The 18,619-nt window shown below is 38.1% G+C and overlaps 1 protein-coding gene and 1 pseudogene across 2 annotated transcripts in view; one reads left to right on the forward strand and one right to left on the reverse strand.

Annotated features, from left to right (window-relative positions):
* The window catches only part of cdkal1 (CDK5 regulatory subunit associated protein 1-like 1), a 419,123-nt gene extending 412,723 nt beyond the window's left edge, over positions 1-6,400 (reverse strand). Inside the window, exons 1-3 of one of the 2 annotated variants that reach the window (XM_057341126.1) lie at positions 6,249-6,397; positions 5,579-5,739; positions 2,092-2,204 (exon numbers count right to left, since the gene is read on the reverse strand). In XM_057341126.1, the coding sequence (XP_057197109.1) occupies positions 2,092-2,204; positions 5,579-5,739 (274 nt within the window). In that variant the 5' untranslated portion in view covers positions 6,249-6,397. Of the gene's footprint in view, positions 1-2,091; positions 2,205-5,578; positions 5,740-6,248 lie in introns of both variants that reach the window. The other variant, XM_057341127.1, reaches the window with a different exon arrangement.
* A 2,167-nt stretch (positions 6,401-8,567) lies between these two features.
* LOC130557781 (uncharacterized) lies at positions 8,568-18,329 on the forward strand (annotated as a pseudogene).
* The last annotated feature ends 290 nt before the right edge of the window (positions 18,330-18,619 follow it).

Raw genomic sequence — 18,619 nt, forward strand, 5'->3', positions numbered from 1 at the left:
GGTAACACAAGAGAGCCCTTGTTTCTTTATCAGAGGACAGGAACGGGCAAAAATATACATACTGGCCCCGGTCATTAACCCCTGCTGATAACACTGCCCCAGCCCTCTAGAAAGTACCATGATGTCTTCTGTTTATTAAAAAGCCAGAAGATCCCTTTGAAACTTTAGCGCGTTCTAGTGTCACCAATTGATTTTCTTGTCTATAATGAGATGCTGGATATACAAATGTGGTGACTGTTTCAATGAGATAACAAAGAGGTGCACGAGATGTTAGTTACAGTGCAGTGATTAAAACAAACCAAAATGTAAAGAAAAAATAAAGCAGATACACTGCAGCAAACATCAATCTCTCTGTATTACAAAAGCAGACCATTTTGTATGTAGCTCTATTGACTTTTGTTTTCCCAAAACAGTGCTTGTTCAGTTTGGTTTGACCGCCATCTTGTGGTGGTTTCACCGAACTAAGATCAACAATACCATAACTTTTCGGCTTATTCTGTCTCAAATGGATCTTTCAAATTTTGTATTTCTGATCTTTATATTTATAATCAATTGTGACCTTCTCTCATATCAAAGGCTCCAGTAATATAGTCCCACCACTGCTACAGTAACACTGCATAAAAAACAGAATGCGTTTAAAAGTGTAGGTGTCTAAAGAGCAAAATAAAATGTTTTTTACACCGACTGTTGTCTGTCTGACACATTTAAAGGAGAAAACAGACAGTCTTTCCAACACATTCTCTGTGAGCTCCCCTTACATTCTTGACATTTTGGAGTGCCTAAATGTCATGAAAATAAGGGAAACAAATTCTAATAAACCTCTCTTATATTATTTTTTTTTTAATTACTTTGTTTCAGAGTGATACAGTTAAGTATATAAAGAGTTCAGATGAAAAACCCTCTTAATCCGTCAGACGAGTTTAAAATGAGCTTTTATTATCAAGTTTCTACATTTACTTTTAGCAATACCAGATATTTCAGACCGGGCAGAGTGTGGTATTTAGCGGGTTTTGAGTCAAAGTTATTTGAGTAATGTATAGTATGTGTGGAGAGAGTTCAAACATCGTAATCTCATGTTTGACGGAGGTAGCTTTCAGAGGGTTTTGCATCAACTCTTCTTAGGGCTGTCACGATTATTAAATAAGGGCTGTTTTTTTTTAAAGTGATTGTGTTGTGGTGGTACATTTTTTTACAAGTATTACCATGCTTTAGTTACAATATATACAATAAAATATGCAATATGCAGATGCACTACAGCTCCCCCTAGTGTCTTCTATAGAGATGTGAAATAATTGTGATGATCTGAAACCATCACTATGAGACGATTATTTAATAATCGTGACAGCCCTACTCTTCATATAAACAAAGCAATTTTTGGACAGTCACCCTCCCTCATATTAAAATACTGTGACCTAAACACTGTAAATTTTAACAGCACAATGAAAGTTTGGTAAATCCAGTTCTGTATACACACAGTTCACTAATTAACAGGAGTGACAACCACCTTCTACCGAATCTAACTCCCGACCAATGGAGGTAGTGACAGCCACATTTACAAAAAATCTATGCAGTGTACGGAACCAAACTTAACAACTAGTTGTTAATAACATATTTAAATGTGCATCAGAGATGTGTCTTTGTCTGTTTGTGAGGTGGAAGAAAATAACATTTTGACAGACCCTGCGCTAAAGTGACAGTGTTGCCAGATCTTGATAGAAAAAATCAGCAAACAAAGAAAACCTTAAGTAATAGTTTAGTTAAAATTGACGGACAAAACGAGTCTTAAGCCAAAAAATAGCAGATCCAGAAGAAATTAAATTCTTATTCACAACTAGAAGACGCCAAAACGCTGCTTTGGTTATGGTGTCAATCATCACAAATACAGGAGTGATTCCCAGTTCCACACACACATGGAACGATCATTTAGGGGGTTCACTCCTGCATTAAAGTGCAGCTGTCACTCCTGAGACTTTGCAGTGTGCACGTGGCCACTGTGTACTGAAACTGCCACAATAAAAGCATTGCACCTACAGGATGAATATCAGTAAGAGTGTAAACATAGCAGACCGACTGTTCTGTTTACACAGGTACCTGTTATTTTATAGCCACTGGCAGCCAACTGTCCAGCCATGTATTCTCCATCAGAGTTGTTGTGAGAGCAACCCCATGTCCTCACCCAGACCTTCTGTGTGCCTGGAATTACACTGTCAGAGAAAGAAAGGTAAAAACAAGAAAATAACTTTCTATAGGGTTGTGCAGACATTGTATTATGATGTTGATGTATAATACGTTAACAGCTACAAAGTATGAAAATAATGATAGAAAATCTGGATTTAAATCTGTGTACATGTCACACGTGTCACTGCCCCTGTAAACTGAACTGGTCTAAAATAAGGGCAATTTCTAAGCTTTTGCCACTAGATCACAACAATCAATCAAGATGTGTGCAGCAGTGAAAAAATACAAATTTGAAAAGCATTTAGAGTAGTGGTCCTCAACAGGGGGGCCGTGGCCCACAAGGGGGTCCCAGCTCACTTCCAAGGGGGCCTCAAGATGACTAGTATTTTAAATTAATATTGACAGATAAAAGAAAAGGGTTTGGTTGAAGTCATGAGTATGACTACGGTTGTTGTGCTTCTGTCAGCTGGCTTTCTGATTGGGTATCGTTTTGTTCCACGTGACAATCAACAGAGTTCTTGTGTGTTTGTCCTCGCAGGGTTTTGCCCACACATTTCAGAATGCCGCACACGCACCGCAGGTCATGTGACAAGAACCAACCAGCCAAGCCAACACCAGGAGAGCGCAAACTCCTAGGCGCTTTCGGAGAAAAAGGAGAAAGCAGTGCGGCTCGCGTTTTCGCCCCTAAAGCAGCTGATCAAGGTGTTGAGGGTTGCTTGATAAATACAAACAGGTGTGTTGTTACAGGGTTGGAGCTACAGTCTGCAGGACGGAAGCTCTCCAGGAGCAGGGTTGCAGATTAGAATCAGAATTCGCTTTATTGGCCAAGTGTGTGCAAGCACATATGGAATTTGTTGTGGGGTTTTTTTGAGCACTTGGTACATACATATATACGTGACATGAAAAACTGTAAGAACAATTAGTAAGTATAAGTAAGTAATACTAGAGGTAATACTACTACTAATAATAGTGTTGTATAAAATTTGAAAGAGGATTTATGTACAGATTTGTGCGTTTACAGTATATACAGTTGTATAAATAAAATATGCAAATGTATTGACATAATACTTAAAGAGAGAGAGAGAAAGGTGGTAATTAGGAGTGGAGCAATAAATTACAGGAAAAATAAACAGGTAGTAATTTCTATATTAGCCGTTTAAGCTGGAGGTGGCATTGGGGAAAAAAACAGTTTTTATGCCTAGATGTTCTGATGGACAGAGATCCCTACTCTATGGAATAGTCCTACCCACTGCTTTGTATCAGCCCAGCGATTGGACTCACTCTGTACAAGATGTGGCTGGGTATTGTCGTGGCGAAAAGTCGGTCAGCCAATGTTGAAAGAATTCACGAAGACCAGAGAGCCAGGTTTCCAGAGGTTTCAATCTTTATTTGCTCGAGCAAGCAAAGTGAGACACACAGAGTTCATCTGTAGATGCCTAACGAATACATGTCTGACTCCATCTTTTATACATTGTTCTCAAGTTGTTATCACAGTTCAAACCAATCAGGTTTTACCTGACCTCACTTATTTTTATTAGTCCATCCCCTTATGCCTCGTTACAGTTAGATTTCATCCTGCACTTGCTACAGTTATATTTCCGGCCTACCATATTAAGATCTCCGGCCTACCATATTAAGATCTCCGGCCTACCATATTAAGATCTCCGGCCTACCATATTAAGATTTAATTGTAGGGAGCGCTCTCAATAACACATACGTATATCATGTGCTCTTTATCTTGACACCTTTCCGGGGGCTTTCGGACGTCTCAATAACACATACGTATATCATGTGCAATAACACATACGTATATCATGTGCAATAACACATACGTATATCATGTGCTCTTTATCTTGACACCTTTCCGGGGGCTTTCGGACGATACATGATTTAACCTTGGTTTTATTAAAAATGAACTCATGGTTTAGTGTGATAATGATAAACAACCCAGCGTTCTTAATTAAACTTCTCTACAAAAGTGTGTGTGGTGTACGTGCAGTTCCTGTCGTAGTTTGATAAGATATTTGGTGTGTACGCAGGTGTTCAAGTGTTCAAACTCATACATGAGGCCCATAGCCCTTGTTACAATCAGAGAAGTATATGAACTCTATAACTTCCTTTAAATGTATTCTTTATATAAGAAAGCTATTTTATATAAGAAAACTCAGTAATATATTTAGAATATAAGAAAAGTCAATAATATGTCTAGAAAAACCACCATAGTATGCAAATTTTGCCTAAGTTGGTGGTTTCAAATGTCCAATCAGCTTCCAGCTCAGGTGGCTTAAGCTAAATTGGAGATTGCGCAGTGAACTGCTAATCGACTTATGTGGTGCATGGCTTTGGGGCTAGCTCTGCCGAAGCTGGTCCGCTCTTCGCTGCTTTCACAGTGTGATTTTATACTATTCCAAGTAACGTTTTCAACGTAATGTCAAGAGAACGCTCTCGATTCTCTGGTTACTATCATAACCTTGGTTCCCTGAAGACGGGAAAGAGACGCTACGTAAACTGACATGTTCCTTTGTCATATCACCTGTATTGTACTGTTCAGTCAAAAGATTCTGAGGTTATGCCACCCAGACGGCATGCTATACTGCAGAGTAGCAATAGCTCCACCCCTGAAGTGCCGTCTTGATCGTCGTGCTTTTTCTGTCGCTGGCCTTAAATTATGGAATAGCCTCCTGTTTCACATCAGAACTGCCATGACCTTGTCTATTTTTAAATCTACACGTAAGATTTGTTTTCTTTGGCGTTTCAAGAGTATTCTTTTGATCTCTGATCTATTGTTTTATGGTTTAACTTTTTAGGAACTCTTGTCTATGTTACAGCTTGTGTCTTTTTGTGTTTTATTGATTGTAATTTTGCGTTTGGTCATCGTCTTATCTTGAAGCACTTTGATCACCTTTATAAATATAATTGTATTGTATTGATCGTTATACAATAAGGGTTCAGTAAGAAATCAGATTTGATCAAACTTGAGCCCTCTGTGCTTCATATAATGGATGTAAACGGGGTCCATGGGGTCAAGAGAGTGAGAGATTTTTTTTACCCAAAAATCTTCTTCATTGTTCTTCTCAAAAAAATGCCACCTACATTTCGGATGGCCTGAGGATGAGTAAATAAACAACAAATATGAATTCTAGGGTGAAATATCGCTTTAAATGCACATTCATATTTTTATTCATATTTATTGACAGGGCAGATGCTGTGTTTTATTTTAAAGTCCATTTATTTGTTGGGTTTAATCTCTAATGTTTTTTAGATGTTTTTCTTTCTCTCCGGTTATGATGCTATGGCGAGGACCTCAAAATATGTTTTTTATTGCATGGTGTAACCCTTGACAATAAAGTTTGAATATTTTTGACATGTGTATGTCAGTGTATGTCAATGCATGTCTCACCTGTCTGCCTTAAGTTCTTCACCTACAGATTGTTGCTTGTGCTTCCGTGCACGTGGCACAATGCTCCTGCGGGCAAACTGGCGCTCATGAGGAGTGGGCTCATGAGAAGTCACCATATCCTCAATATCATCAACAAGAGAATCACAAGCAGACGGCATCATCTAATGCAAAAAAAGCAGCACAAATCATTATACAGTAAGACTGTAACTTCACACCCCAATATAACTCATATGCTTTATTAGTTAATTTTCAATTGAACAATTTCAGTAAACTATATCACAATATATTAAGTTATGGTATCAATTCATTAGTTATCAGTTTATGAATTCAATATAGAGAGAATATTACAAAATATTAAAGTATGCAAATTAGAGTATTCTCCAATGTAAATAGATCGTACTACAATAAGAACTAAAGCATCCTACAAGTAGCGTAAAGTATTTTTCTATGTGGGATACAGACGAACAAACAAGCAAGACACATAATGCCCATAGTGTACAGCCTTTTTGAAAGGTTTTCGATTATAAACAGACATACCACGAGCACTGGGACTGACATTTTTATTTTATCACAAGTAAGGAGAAAAGCAACGTAAAATAACCAGCGCGAGACCCCACGTGTTTGACTTAACTATAAACTTTGTCTAAACTATCAGGAATTTAATACTTACCGAAGGTACGTAAAAATGTGTATTGCTGGGAAATGTTGACAAACTAGTGGATGTTGGGAACAAAACGCAAGTTGTTCATCTATTTAATCCTGTATGTTTGTGTTGTTTTGCTGTCAGGGCGCCATGCTGGAGTGTTTAACACTGACGCGCTACGGCAAGCGCGAGCGGACAACCTTCTTATGACCCAAAGAGCACAACGTAAAATACGACATAGAACTAACTAATTGGTGCTGTTTAACAAAATATTTTGAGTCAAATTATTAAACTTCTGTTTTTTTCTCACAACATTTATTTGAGTTTTTGACCGTTTGTCCCTCAGAAAATCACATGTAGCGTATAAACATGACAAGAGAAAAGCACAAATTTATAGGAACGGTAAAGGAATGGCTAGCGGTTTTCTTAAAACTTGTTCGTGTGTATCTTTTAAAACGTTTTGTAAGTACCTTTGGATTCGAGTTTTTACAGTAGGAATTTGGTCCAGAATCACAATGTTAATGCAGTACAAAAACAGCTTCAATAGATGGCGCTGCAGCTTGCAGTGTGGTTAATTGCTGCCTTGTCATGTAGTAGTGAGACATTTTTAGGCTTATATATCAATCTTTTTTAAGTCTCTGTGCAGAAAACCAGAAAAATATAAAGTCCAAGGCATGTTTTTGCATGTGTTTTTTGATAAAGGCTCTATTTTTTTATCCCATTCAAGAAGACTAGAAACTAAGGTCTGACATCACCATACCAAATTTACATCTACGGATTAATTGTCTTGCCATAGTTAGCAAGCTGTTACACATATTCCCTTTTTTCATCTATTCAACTCCAGATTTAATATCACTGTTTTTCAACTTGTATTTCACACTGTATTTCAATTAAATAAAGATTCTTATTCAGATATTCAGTTTTGAAATGATTCCAAAAAGAAAAACAAGAACTAAAGTAATTACAAAGAAAAAACGAGTGCTTCAATGTTTTAATATCAAAAACATAAAATCTGCAAATGTTAAAAATGTTTAATCTTGTCTCGAAAATTACAAGGAGTAACTCATTAATTTTTTTGCCATAAATCACTATTAATCACCCTTTATGTTTGTCAACTGTGTTTTGTAAATATCTAACCAATAAAAGTATTTTAAAAAAGTGCTTGTCAACTTTGACAACACAGTATTTTATCATTTAAAAGTACAAAGTTTTCTCCATTTCCTGAAAAACTGTGAATTTGGACATCTGAGATTTTGGAAGGACAGCAATACTGTAATTTAGCATTTGAATGGCTATAATTCATTTATTTGATTTGGTCTCTTATGAAAAAAACAACAACTGGCGTGTAATTGCTGACCCAGAAATAAGAAGAGTAAGTTATTTTAGACCAATTACATTAATATATTCTGTATTGTACTGGTCAAAGTCTAGAGGCTTGGACCTTTTCAGTGAATGAAAAGATCATAAATTAACTGTGAAACGAAGAAAGGAATGGGCAGGTTTTTAACCCATGCACAATTTGTACAATGTTTGTGTGTTTGATGAGGGCTGTAACTAAACTCTGTTCACTGTAAAAAAAAGGTATTCCAGAAGTTTCAGACATCAGAATTTTTTTAAAAATAATGTAACATTTATTTCTGTATAAATTTGACATTTATTACCACATTTAAAAAATACTTCTTCCTCAACATCCATTACATTACGTCCCAACTAAGGCATGTACATTGTACACTGAAACATAAGATTAATTAACTAATAAATCATTCATCAGCAGTAATTAACTTAACTTGGCATCAAAGATTGCATCAGAGACTTGCACTGCATCAGTGAACATGACTGCTTTAACCTTAAAAACAGACAATGATTTCCAGAAAAATCAAGCGTTTTGTATTGTCAATCATTACCAAAATTATAACTCAATAAATATGGGGTAGACTTGGTCCCATCTGACCAGTTTCAACATGGTAAGACTCCGTTTAAGTGTTCAGGTAAGATTACTTTAATTTAATTTAATTTGCTTTGTATTTTTACACCTTTACTTTACTGCTATTGGACTAACAATCGAAGTACAATCAAATTGTCTTTACAAGTAATTTCAACTTACTATTTTAAATGTTGGCAAATAGTTGAGTTGTTGTAACTTATAACAGTAAGTTGTAATGTAAAGACATTGACAACATTAAGAAATGTAAGTTGAAATGATTGTACCAAGTTGATTGTACTGAAAAAACTAAGGCAGGAAAACAAATGTTTTACAGTGCACATTTAGAATTTAAAGTAATATCAATAATACATTGTAAAACACTCTTAATTATTTCAATAGAACATAAAACTTCATAAAACATGATGGATGAGGATGCAGATGCAGTTGCTGTTGTTGGCATTGGATGCCATTTCCCTGGAGGTATATACTGTAAATGTAACAATGTACAGAAATGTACTGTTTTTGTGATTTCCTTGAATGAAGTAGTATAACAGTGTTGCTTGTTTTAGGTGAGGGACTTGAAAACGTTTGGAGGGTCCTTTTTCATGGAAAGAACTGTGCCGTAAAAATACCAAATGACAGATTTGACCTCACTCAATGGTACGATTCAGATGACAGTAAGCCAGGAAAGACATACACAGCAAAAGCAGCACTTGTTGATGGGTAAGACTTCGATTCCTATTCACTTACACAAAGAAATTAATACTGTATAAAACTACTGTATGCACTGTAACAAATAGCAAACAATGCCACTTCTTCCACTTGTATGGGAGCCTTCAATTACATCAACATGAGAATAAAATTGTAACGGCAGCTATTGAAAATCAAATCACAAAATGATAACAATTATAAGCATTTTCTTTGCTAAAATTCTGCCATCTGGGTGGTTGTTCACCAACAGTCTCGTAAAGCTGAAGAAGCACTCGAAGTTGGTTCGCCAACCCAGGGTTCGAATTGAGGGGGGGCTGGGGCTGGGAAGACATGCTGTCACGCCCTGTTGGTGGCGCCTCATTTCGCCACATGAGGGCGCTATGCTACTAGTACTGCCTGTGTTTTTGTTAGGACTCCAGTTTCCATCATGCTTTGTCTCGAGTCCTTGTCGTGTATTGGTCTCACCTGTGTCTCATTACCTGTTTGTCCCTTCATCTGTGCATATATAGCCCTGGTGTTCAGTTGTCTGTTGTGAATCGTTGTTGTATGTGCTCCCTCGTGGTTCTCGGACCATTGAGCTACCATTATGTGTCTTTTTGATTAAATATTTTACTGCACGTGGATCCTCTCCTTGGTTTCCTTGCTGAACCGTGACACATGTACAGAGATGTCGCAGCAAGACACTGGCTGCGTGCGGATCCTCTCATATTGTAAGCGTTTATCTTAAAACTTTACAGTTAGGCTAGTATAATTTTGATATGCAAGTCTTTCTTTGTGTCCAATGTTATCTCACATTGTCAAAACAGATGCGACACTGAGCCACTACAGGGACATACAGGTGGTGGAAAAATAGGAAAGGGAGTGAAAATGTTTTAAATATTTTGCTCTCCCCAACATTGCGTTCCTTTGCAAAACTTTTGCGTTTCCCCAAGAGTATTTTTCTTTCCCTCAGAAAATTGTTGCATTCCCCGGAGATTAATTTGCGCTCCTTTCTGCAAACATGAGCTCTGACTTTGACCAGAAGGCTTCCCTTCTGCTTTTGCCCAAAGGAATGACATTCGTTTTTCTTATCCTGCATTGGTTCATATGGATTATTTTCATATATTTGATCTACATTATCAGGAGATTAATCGTGTTTAAAACGCTCATACGCTTCTCCATGAGGTGACGCGTCCTCTCCCTCACTGGCTCCAATGATTTTTATTAATATTACAAAAAAAGGTAACCGCAGTACAATAATATAAAGAACAAGAATCAAAGGCCAAGAGAAAAATAAGGAAAATAAGAGGACAGGAAAATCTCAATTAGTAATAAAATGTTATCATACATTTTGGAAAAACGTGTTATTATTATTGCTATAAATAAATTTAAGAGATTTTACAGTGAGTGAAATCTCAGCCAAAAAAACATCAAACCTAGGCAAAATCTTATTAAAAAATCTAGGCTACAATGCAAAATAAAAAAATTAACAGCAAGATCGATAGCATGGTCACTGCAAAAAAAACAAAAAAATATGTATTTTAATCTCTCCCTCATGTGGATCTCTTTTATTGGATTATCAACATGTTAAGGACATTTATGCGTGTAATGTGGTCAAATTACTAAAATGATCCAAACTATCATGTGATTGATGCTTGTACTGGCAGCTCCGTCTGTATTTTTTTTATGACTGGTTAGGGGACCCCACAAGAGCCTTGACACAATTCGAACACATGCGCCAACCGCCAAAAAACTGCAAAAGAAAAAGAAATGCGGAAAACGTCATTCAAAACAGCATGTGGATGAACTTTGTTATCAAGTCTCGGACAAAAAAAAAGAAAAGCTGATAAATGTTGTTCAAAACAACAGGAGGAAGACTTTGTTATCAAATAATTTGATAATCAAATTGTAATTTGTTTATGATTTATCAGGCCGCCCTGCCTCAATTCATTCTGGTTGCTGATGTGCACATTTGTTGCTTAACGTTAGCTTTATTTGAGATTAGTTATTTTGACTAGTCAGTGCTAAATTTAACATATTGTGCATATTTGCCGTTATTCTGCATAACAGTGAGATTTTATCAGATAAATGGTAAATTTACTATGGTCAGTTCCATACGTTTAGTTCACTTTAATGTTACTATTAATATTTATTATAATCATAGTTTATTCACCGATTTCTTTGCTGAGAGCGCTCTCATGAGGTGTTGCTTTTTAAACTGGCATTGTGTCTGTGTTGGTTTTATGATCCGACTGGGAGGCAGTGTCTGTCATATGGTCCATTATTCCGTTGAAGAGCACATACACACGACACGTCGATCATAATGCATATGTGTAATAATAATTTGTATTTGTATTGAGTGTTATTTTGGTGGTAACTGTCTTGCTGTGTTCGGCTTGTTGCGTTTCAAGTCTGGAGTAGCATTGTAAATGTATCATGTAGTAAATGTGATGGTAAAATGATGTAGTCTCACTTATATAGTAAAGCACAGTTCTGTGGTAAGTGTGTGTGTGAAGGGGGCCAAGGCTCAAACGTCACAGTTCGCTACTGGCCTATGTAATATCTCAGTATGCAATATCTTCAAAGGGAATAAGCCCATCTGAATCTTTACTTTTTATCTTGTGTAGGATAAATGAGTTTGACCACAAGTTCTTTGGCATCACTGAAGCTGAAACAGCCAATATGGACCCTCAGCACAAACTTTTGCTGCAGTGCACCTACAGAGCCCTAGAGGATGCTGGGATTCCAATGGAAAAGGCCAGTGGAACAAGAACAGGAATGTTTTTGGGTAAGTAATATATGCTTAATTGATCTGTTCATGTTTTGATTCACATCAATTGACAGGTGAACCTCAAGTTTTATCAAAAATGGAACACGACTCCAAAAAAGAATGAGCATCCAGTGTGCATTGCTTTATATGGATCATTTGTTTCAGTTTAAAAGCTTGCAATCATACAATCACAGTCATAGGTCAAACATATGTGTAAAAGGTCTTTAAGTAAGGGCTGATGTCTGGGAGGTTGTTCCAAATTACACCAAATAAAAGACAATTGCTTTTCTTTGATAATGAGAGGAATATTTACCACTGTTTTAGACAGCCTGTTTATTGTGCATTTTACCTCCTTTAGGTTTGATGAACAGAGACTTTGAGTTGGCCTCAGTGAGAATGAACCCAAAACACATAGATCACTCCTATAGTACTGGTACAGCTATGAGCATAGCTGCCAACCGCATCTCCTACACATTTAACTTTACTGGTCCTTCACTGTTCATTGACTGTGCCTGCTCCTCATCACTTGTTGCCCTACACTTTGCTTGTCAGGCCATGAAACAAGGTAAACTTAAATAAATGTAAGTTTTAAAATATGAGAGATCATTTGGGAGTCATTTTGAGTATCTTTGGTAAATTAGTTTGTCTGGGTTATGTCATACTTAACCTGATGTCATACATAACTTAATTGGGCACTACCTGTTTCAAGAAAATCTGTTACTTGTTTAAAACCAAATCATTAGGTTACTGCCATATGGTGGCCATAGGGTGGCAGATTGTAATGCTTGGTTGAGAAAATTTGTAACAAAAATGACAAATAAAGTGACTCTGAGACTTTTGAGACTGTGTGCTTGTTTCTATTCTACTTAATAGGTGACTGTGAAATGGCTGTTTGTGGAGGTGTGAGTTGCATATTGGAGCCAACAGTGTTTGTGGCTCTCTCCAAGGCAAAGATGATCTCCCCTGAAGGCAACAGTAAACCTTTCAGTAGCAAAGCAAATGGATATGGGTGAGGTGAAGGCTGTGGGGTTGTTTGTCAAAAGCCTCTGAAAAAAGTAAGCAAAACTGTTGTCTCTAACATCATTATGACCAAAATGTATCTTATCATTAACTACTTTAAGCAACAACCCCATGTGTTCTGTATTTTGACAGGCTCTTCAAGACCATGATCATATCTGGGGCATCATTATCAAAACCGCAGTAAATCAAGATGGCCACACTGTTAGCCCGATCACCAAACCATCCATGACACGGCAAGAGGAGCTGCTTAGAAAAATCTACTCAACAGACACCGAACTGACTAGTGTCCAGTACATTGATGCTCATGGGACGGGGACTCCAGTTGGAGATCCAGTAGAGGCAGGTAGTATTTCGAAAGTCATTGCCAAAGCAAGACCTCATGAATCTGGACCACTCCTCATTGGTTCTGTTAAGAGCAACATTGGACACACAGAATCTGCAGCAGGTGTTGCTGGACTTATAAAGATTCTCTTGATGATGAAGCATGAAACCTTTGTGCCCTCAGTGTTCTACACAGAAGATAACTCCAGTATAGACACTAAATCTCTCAATCTAAAAATCCCCACCTCAGCAGAGAAATGGTTCAGTGATATTGCTGTGAGAACTGCTGGGGTCAATAATTTTGGGTTTGGTGGAACAAATGCACATGCAGTAGTCAGACAGTATGTGCAGTCAAAGAAAACAAGAGATCAGATCAATAAATCACATCAGTTCTTTGTGCTTTCTGCAGCCTCTGAAAAATCACTCACAAAGATGATGGAAGATACGGCAGAAAAGATTAGTGCTGGGACTATAACAGATCTACAATCTTTACTGTTCACATCTGCTTGTAGAAGAAGTCATCTGAAACACAAATACAGGAAAGTATTCCATGCATCATCCTTGACAGACCTGAAAGAGACACTTACCGCTGCCCTACAGAAAAAGATTGTACCTTCAAAGACAGACTCCAAGTTAGTCTTTGTGTTTTGTCGGAATGGTGTAACTTATTCTGGTATGTGCAAGCAACTCCTAAAACAAGAACCTGTTTTTAGAGAAGTCGTGGAGAAGATCGAAACCCTGATGCAAAGCTACACAAGTTTGAACCTGATGGAGAAGTTAGGAAGTGAATCTGCTGACTTCACTGATCCAAAAGTTGTCCAGCCTCTCCTGTTTGCTATTCAGGTTGCTATTACTAGCCTTCTCAAGCACTGGGGCATCCATCCTGATGCTGTTCTGGGGCACTCTATTGGAGAGGTCGCTGCAGCTAATTGTTCTGGTTTGTTGTCACTCGAGGATGCAGTCAAAGTCATCCACTACCACAGCTCCTTGCAAAGCACTGTAACAGGAGGGAAGATGCTGGTTGTCAGTAATATGGCTGTTTATGAAATCGTGAAACTTCCATCTTATTCAGGAAAGGTTTTTCTGGCTGCTTACAACAGCCCACAGTCATGTACCCTCTCAGGAGATGCAGATGATATTGACAGATTGCATAAAAATTTAAGCAACTCAGCCAAAGAAAAAGATCTGTTCCTTCAAATTCTGGATGTCCCTGCTGCCTATCACAGCCACATGATGGATCCCATTGTATCCAGAGTGAAAGAGAATATAGGCTCATTGCAGGGACACAATCTAGTGACAGAATTGTTCTCAACAGTAACCGGTGAAAATCTGTGCTCCTCCAATTTTATTACTGGTGAATACTGGGCAAGAAATATCAGGGAGCCAGTTGCATTTGAACAAGCGGTAAGGTCAGCAGCTAAAAACAAGAGGAATGTGATCTTTGTTGAGATTGGCCCAAGAAGATCTTTGCAGAGGTACATCACAGAGACTCTGGGAAATGACGTCACTGTGCTTCCCTCTGTACAGCCAGGTAAAGATCATGAGACAGTTCTTGCTATTGTATCCAAATTGTTTGAGCTTGGAGTCAACGTGGACTGGGACATGTTTTACAAGGATTTAAAGACCGAACCAATTCCTTACCCACGCTATCAGTTTGACAATGTGAAGAAAGATGTCTTCTTCTCTAATGTCCAGATGGCTAGTTCTACCAGCAACCACCCAGTAATTACACCACTAAGTTCAGACAGATCAGTGTTCAGCTGTGATTTATTTTCTGACTCAGTGGCCTTCCTGCAGGACCACAAACATAAAGGTGTTGCCATCCTCCCTGGAGCATTTCATGATGAATTGGGCCTAGCAGCTTTCATGATGTATGCAAAACCAAAGGTTCCACTCAGCTCTCTGCAGCTCAGCGTCACATTCCAGAGTCCATTTGTTCTTACTCAGAATGCTTCAGATGTGGAAGTACAGCTTTATTCGTCAGGCCAGAACACATGCAATTTTCAGATTCAATCCACTTCTGCAATATACTGTATGCATTGGGCACAGTACAGGCAAAACCAGACAGAGTACCTGAAGAGCAGTTCATTTCTCTTGACAAGATCATTAAAAGATGCTCAATATTTCTGAAGAGTGAAGAGCTCTACAATTATCTTAGTCAAACAGGATTTGAGTACGGCTCAGTCTTCAGAAATAAGGCAGATGTTTATTGTGGAGAAGAATTCAGAGAGTGTTTGTCTGATTTGAAGATTCCAAAGACATTATTGTCCCAGCTACATGACTATTACCTTCACCCTGTTGTCTTGGATTACATGATGCAGCTTACTGCTGGAACTATAATACAAAGGCTTTCACCGCGACCTCAGTTTCCTGCCCAAATAGGTAGCTTGACTGTGTTTGAACCATTGCAAGAGGAGATGGTTATATATTTAAGGGCAATACATGCAGGAGATGATGATTACAAAGTTTGTGGTTGCTTAACCAACAAACCGGGTAAGGTTTTGGTTGAGCTCAAGCATGTGCAGATCAGAATGCTCGGAAGTTGTTCTTATGTAGTTGATGAATACTTCTACCATAACAGCTTCAGCATCACGGCTGAAGATGCAACTTTAAACAAATCAATCAAGGCACTGGTATTTTCTGATGGAACAGGAATTTCTAAAGGTTTGCAGCAGTACCTGGACCCAGTGTCTAAACACATAAGTTCCTCACACAACAATACGCTGTTAGAAAATGGTCTTGAATTTCTTATGTCAAAGCTGAAAATTTCAAATGTGAACAAAAACTTCCAGGAATTTTTGTTCATGTGGGGTGATGCAGACCTTACTTCTCTCAAATCAGAGAATGTCTTGGACATCATGGCAGGTTGTTGTGAGATTTTCCGAAAGATTGTTGGATATCTCAAAGCTAATCAATTCCCAGGTGCTATTAGGGTAATAACCTATAGATCCTCTGAGAGTTTAGTGGATTACGTCAGCCCTGGGTTAGTTCTACAAGGCATGACAAGAGCATGTGCAGCTGAGTTGTCAGAACTCTCCTTTCAGCTGATTGACTTGGGCTCTGTTTCCTCTGAAGACATCAAAGCATTGGTTCAGGTCCTCAGATCACACCCCTGTAGCAAATATCCAGAGCTGATAGTGAAAGAGGGCACAATTCTCAAACCTGAAATCATCCACACACCATTGCCAAACATGGAGAGCACATCAAGAAGTGTCCACATGCTGCATGATGAAGTATTCACCTTGCAAACATCTGATCCATATGTAATAACAAATATATCAGCTACACAAGTGGACAATTCAGTTGAACCAATCCAGGGATAAAACATTGAGGTTCAACTCAGTAAAATTTGTGTGCATTCATCAGACTACTTTCCTGTCAGCACCTCTGAATTCACGTATGGCCAGACAATGTATTGGAACAAACACACAACTCAAAACCATAAACTTCTAGCCCTTGATTTCGAAGGGATTGTCAGCTGTGGGTAAAAATGTTCAGAAACTAAAAGTTGGGGACCAGATTGTGTGTTGTTATCCTGTGGCTGTCACTTCCAAAGTTGTTCTACCAGCATCCGTTTGCTACAAAACAAAAAGACTTTCATTCCTGAAGGACAACCCCTGTATCTCTTATATGCTACTGGCCTGGGAGATTCTGCATGAGATTTTACCCAAAGCCAAAAAACAGAGGAAATTGGGCATTTTTTCGACTGTCCCTGACTCCTGTTTCATGAAGGTCTTAACGACTACTGCAATCAGATCAGGTTGGATCATCAGAGTGAGCACACAGGCAGATCAGCTTGCTTATGATTTTAGCGAAGTTGAAGGAGCTGTTCTCCTTCTTCCATATAATGAGAAGATCATTGAAACAGTTACCAAACATACAGTCATCAAAGATGTTGTTCTGGTCTGTGACAATCTGCCAGAGTTTCTAGTGAAATCAAAAACTTTCAGAAGTACCAATGACAACGTCCACATCCATTTCCTCTTCATGCCCCAAATAATACAGAAATGGTTTCTGCATATTAATATGCCAAAAGTCTACTGCTGGCTGAAAACCATGCATTTGGACAGAAAATGTTTGGCTTTCAACACAACAACCTTTCAAAGAGAGAAATCTCAAGACATTGATCTTCTCTCTCATTCATACTTCACACATCCGAATCTACCCATTATCACCCTGAATAATGATTTCAATAACCAGCTGTCAGATATTCCAGTGATGCCCAAATGCAGTCTTTTCCAGAAAAAATCAGTCTATATCGTCACGGGTGGTCTGACAGGGCTGGGCTATGAGACAGTGAAGTTCATTGCTTAGAAAGGTGGAGGAAACATTGTCATTTTTTCTAGGAGCAATCCAAATCCTCAGATTCAACAAGATATACAGAATGTCAGTGATCATTATGGTTCTGTAATTAAGTGTCTACAGTGTGATGTTTCCATATCAGAGCAAGTTGAACAGGCAATTGTTCACATTGGAAATCTCTTTCCATCCAGTCCAATCAAAGGAGTCTTTCACAGTGCAGTTGTCTTGCATGATGGGCTAATCGAAAGTCTTGACAAATCTCTTTATGAGAAAGTCATGAGACCAAAAGTTAATGGAGCACTTAACCTTCACCGTGCTACTAAACACTGCCATCTGGATTACTTTGTGTGCTATTCCTCCATCTCCGCCTTCATTGGCAATGCATCACAGACAAACTATGCAGCTGCTAATACGTTCATGGACACTTTCTGCCAGTACCGCAGGAACATTGGACTTTCAGGACAGTCAATCAACTGGGGGGGCTTTGAATCTTGGTCTCCTGTTAAACAAAGTGCATTTCCAAAGATTTCTTGAGGCAAAGGGAATCATGCTACTGGAAGGCCCAGAAATTCTTGAATGTCTTCAGCAATGCCTCTTGATCAACAAACCTCAACAGGTTGTATGCAAGTTCAATTTCAAAAAGAGCTTGCATAATGTACTCAGTCAAAACAAGTCTTTAAGTGCGCGACTGTACAGACTAACAGAGGAAGCTGTGAGGAAAGCCAGAATAACCTCATTCAGACCTGATCAGCCAATCACATCACCACATGAATATATGAGGTCAATGATCAGTGAAACAATTGGTGTTGAGATGGACGAGCTAAATGATGACACTAATCTTTTCAATTTAGGTATTGACTCAATGTTAGCCATGACTCTGCAAAATCATATCTTCAAGGACAGTGGTGTGAATGTCCCTCTAGTGACTCTACTGGATCCAAATAGTAAACTGTCAAGTCTCATCAAAATCCTGCAGGATAATTCTGTAGAAGACCATGAAAGCAAAGATGAAAGCATATCCACCCTATTGAATCCATTCAAAAATACTTTTATGCTAGAGATGTATGAGATTCTTATGTAAATTTTGTTTGTATAATTAATACTTATGATTCATCTTTATTGCTAAAATAATTCATTTATATCTGGTAAATTTAGCTGATGTATCTTGACCCTAAGCTTTTTTCATCAGGTCTGTGCTAACAAATCTATTGTTTCTGAGTGGCATCTACCTATAATTCTGCATCGTTGGTGTTAACATATCATTAGAATAGCACCATCTATTGAACCAATGCTTTTTAGAAACATTTTTTTGTCTTCTTAAATGCTTCCCTTTCAACTGTTATTATAATCTTGTGTTGTTCTTTTTGGTTG

This window comes from Triplophysa rosa, linkage group LG8 (assembly GCF_024868665.1).
Source record: "Triplophysa rosa linkage group LG8, Trosa_1v2, whole genome shotgun sequence".
Lineage (NCBI taxonomy): Eukaryota > Metazoa > Chordata > Actinopteri > Cypriniformes > Nemacheilidae > Triplophysa > Triplophysa rosa.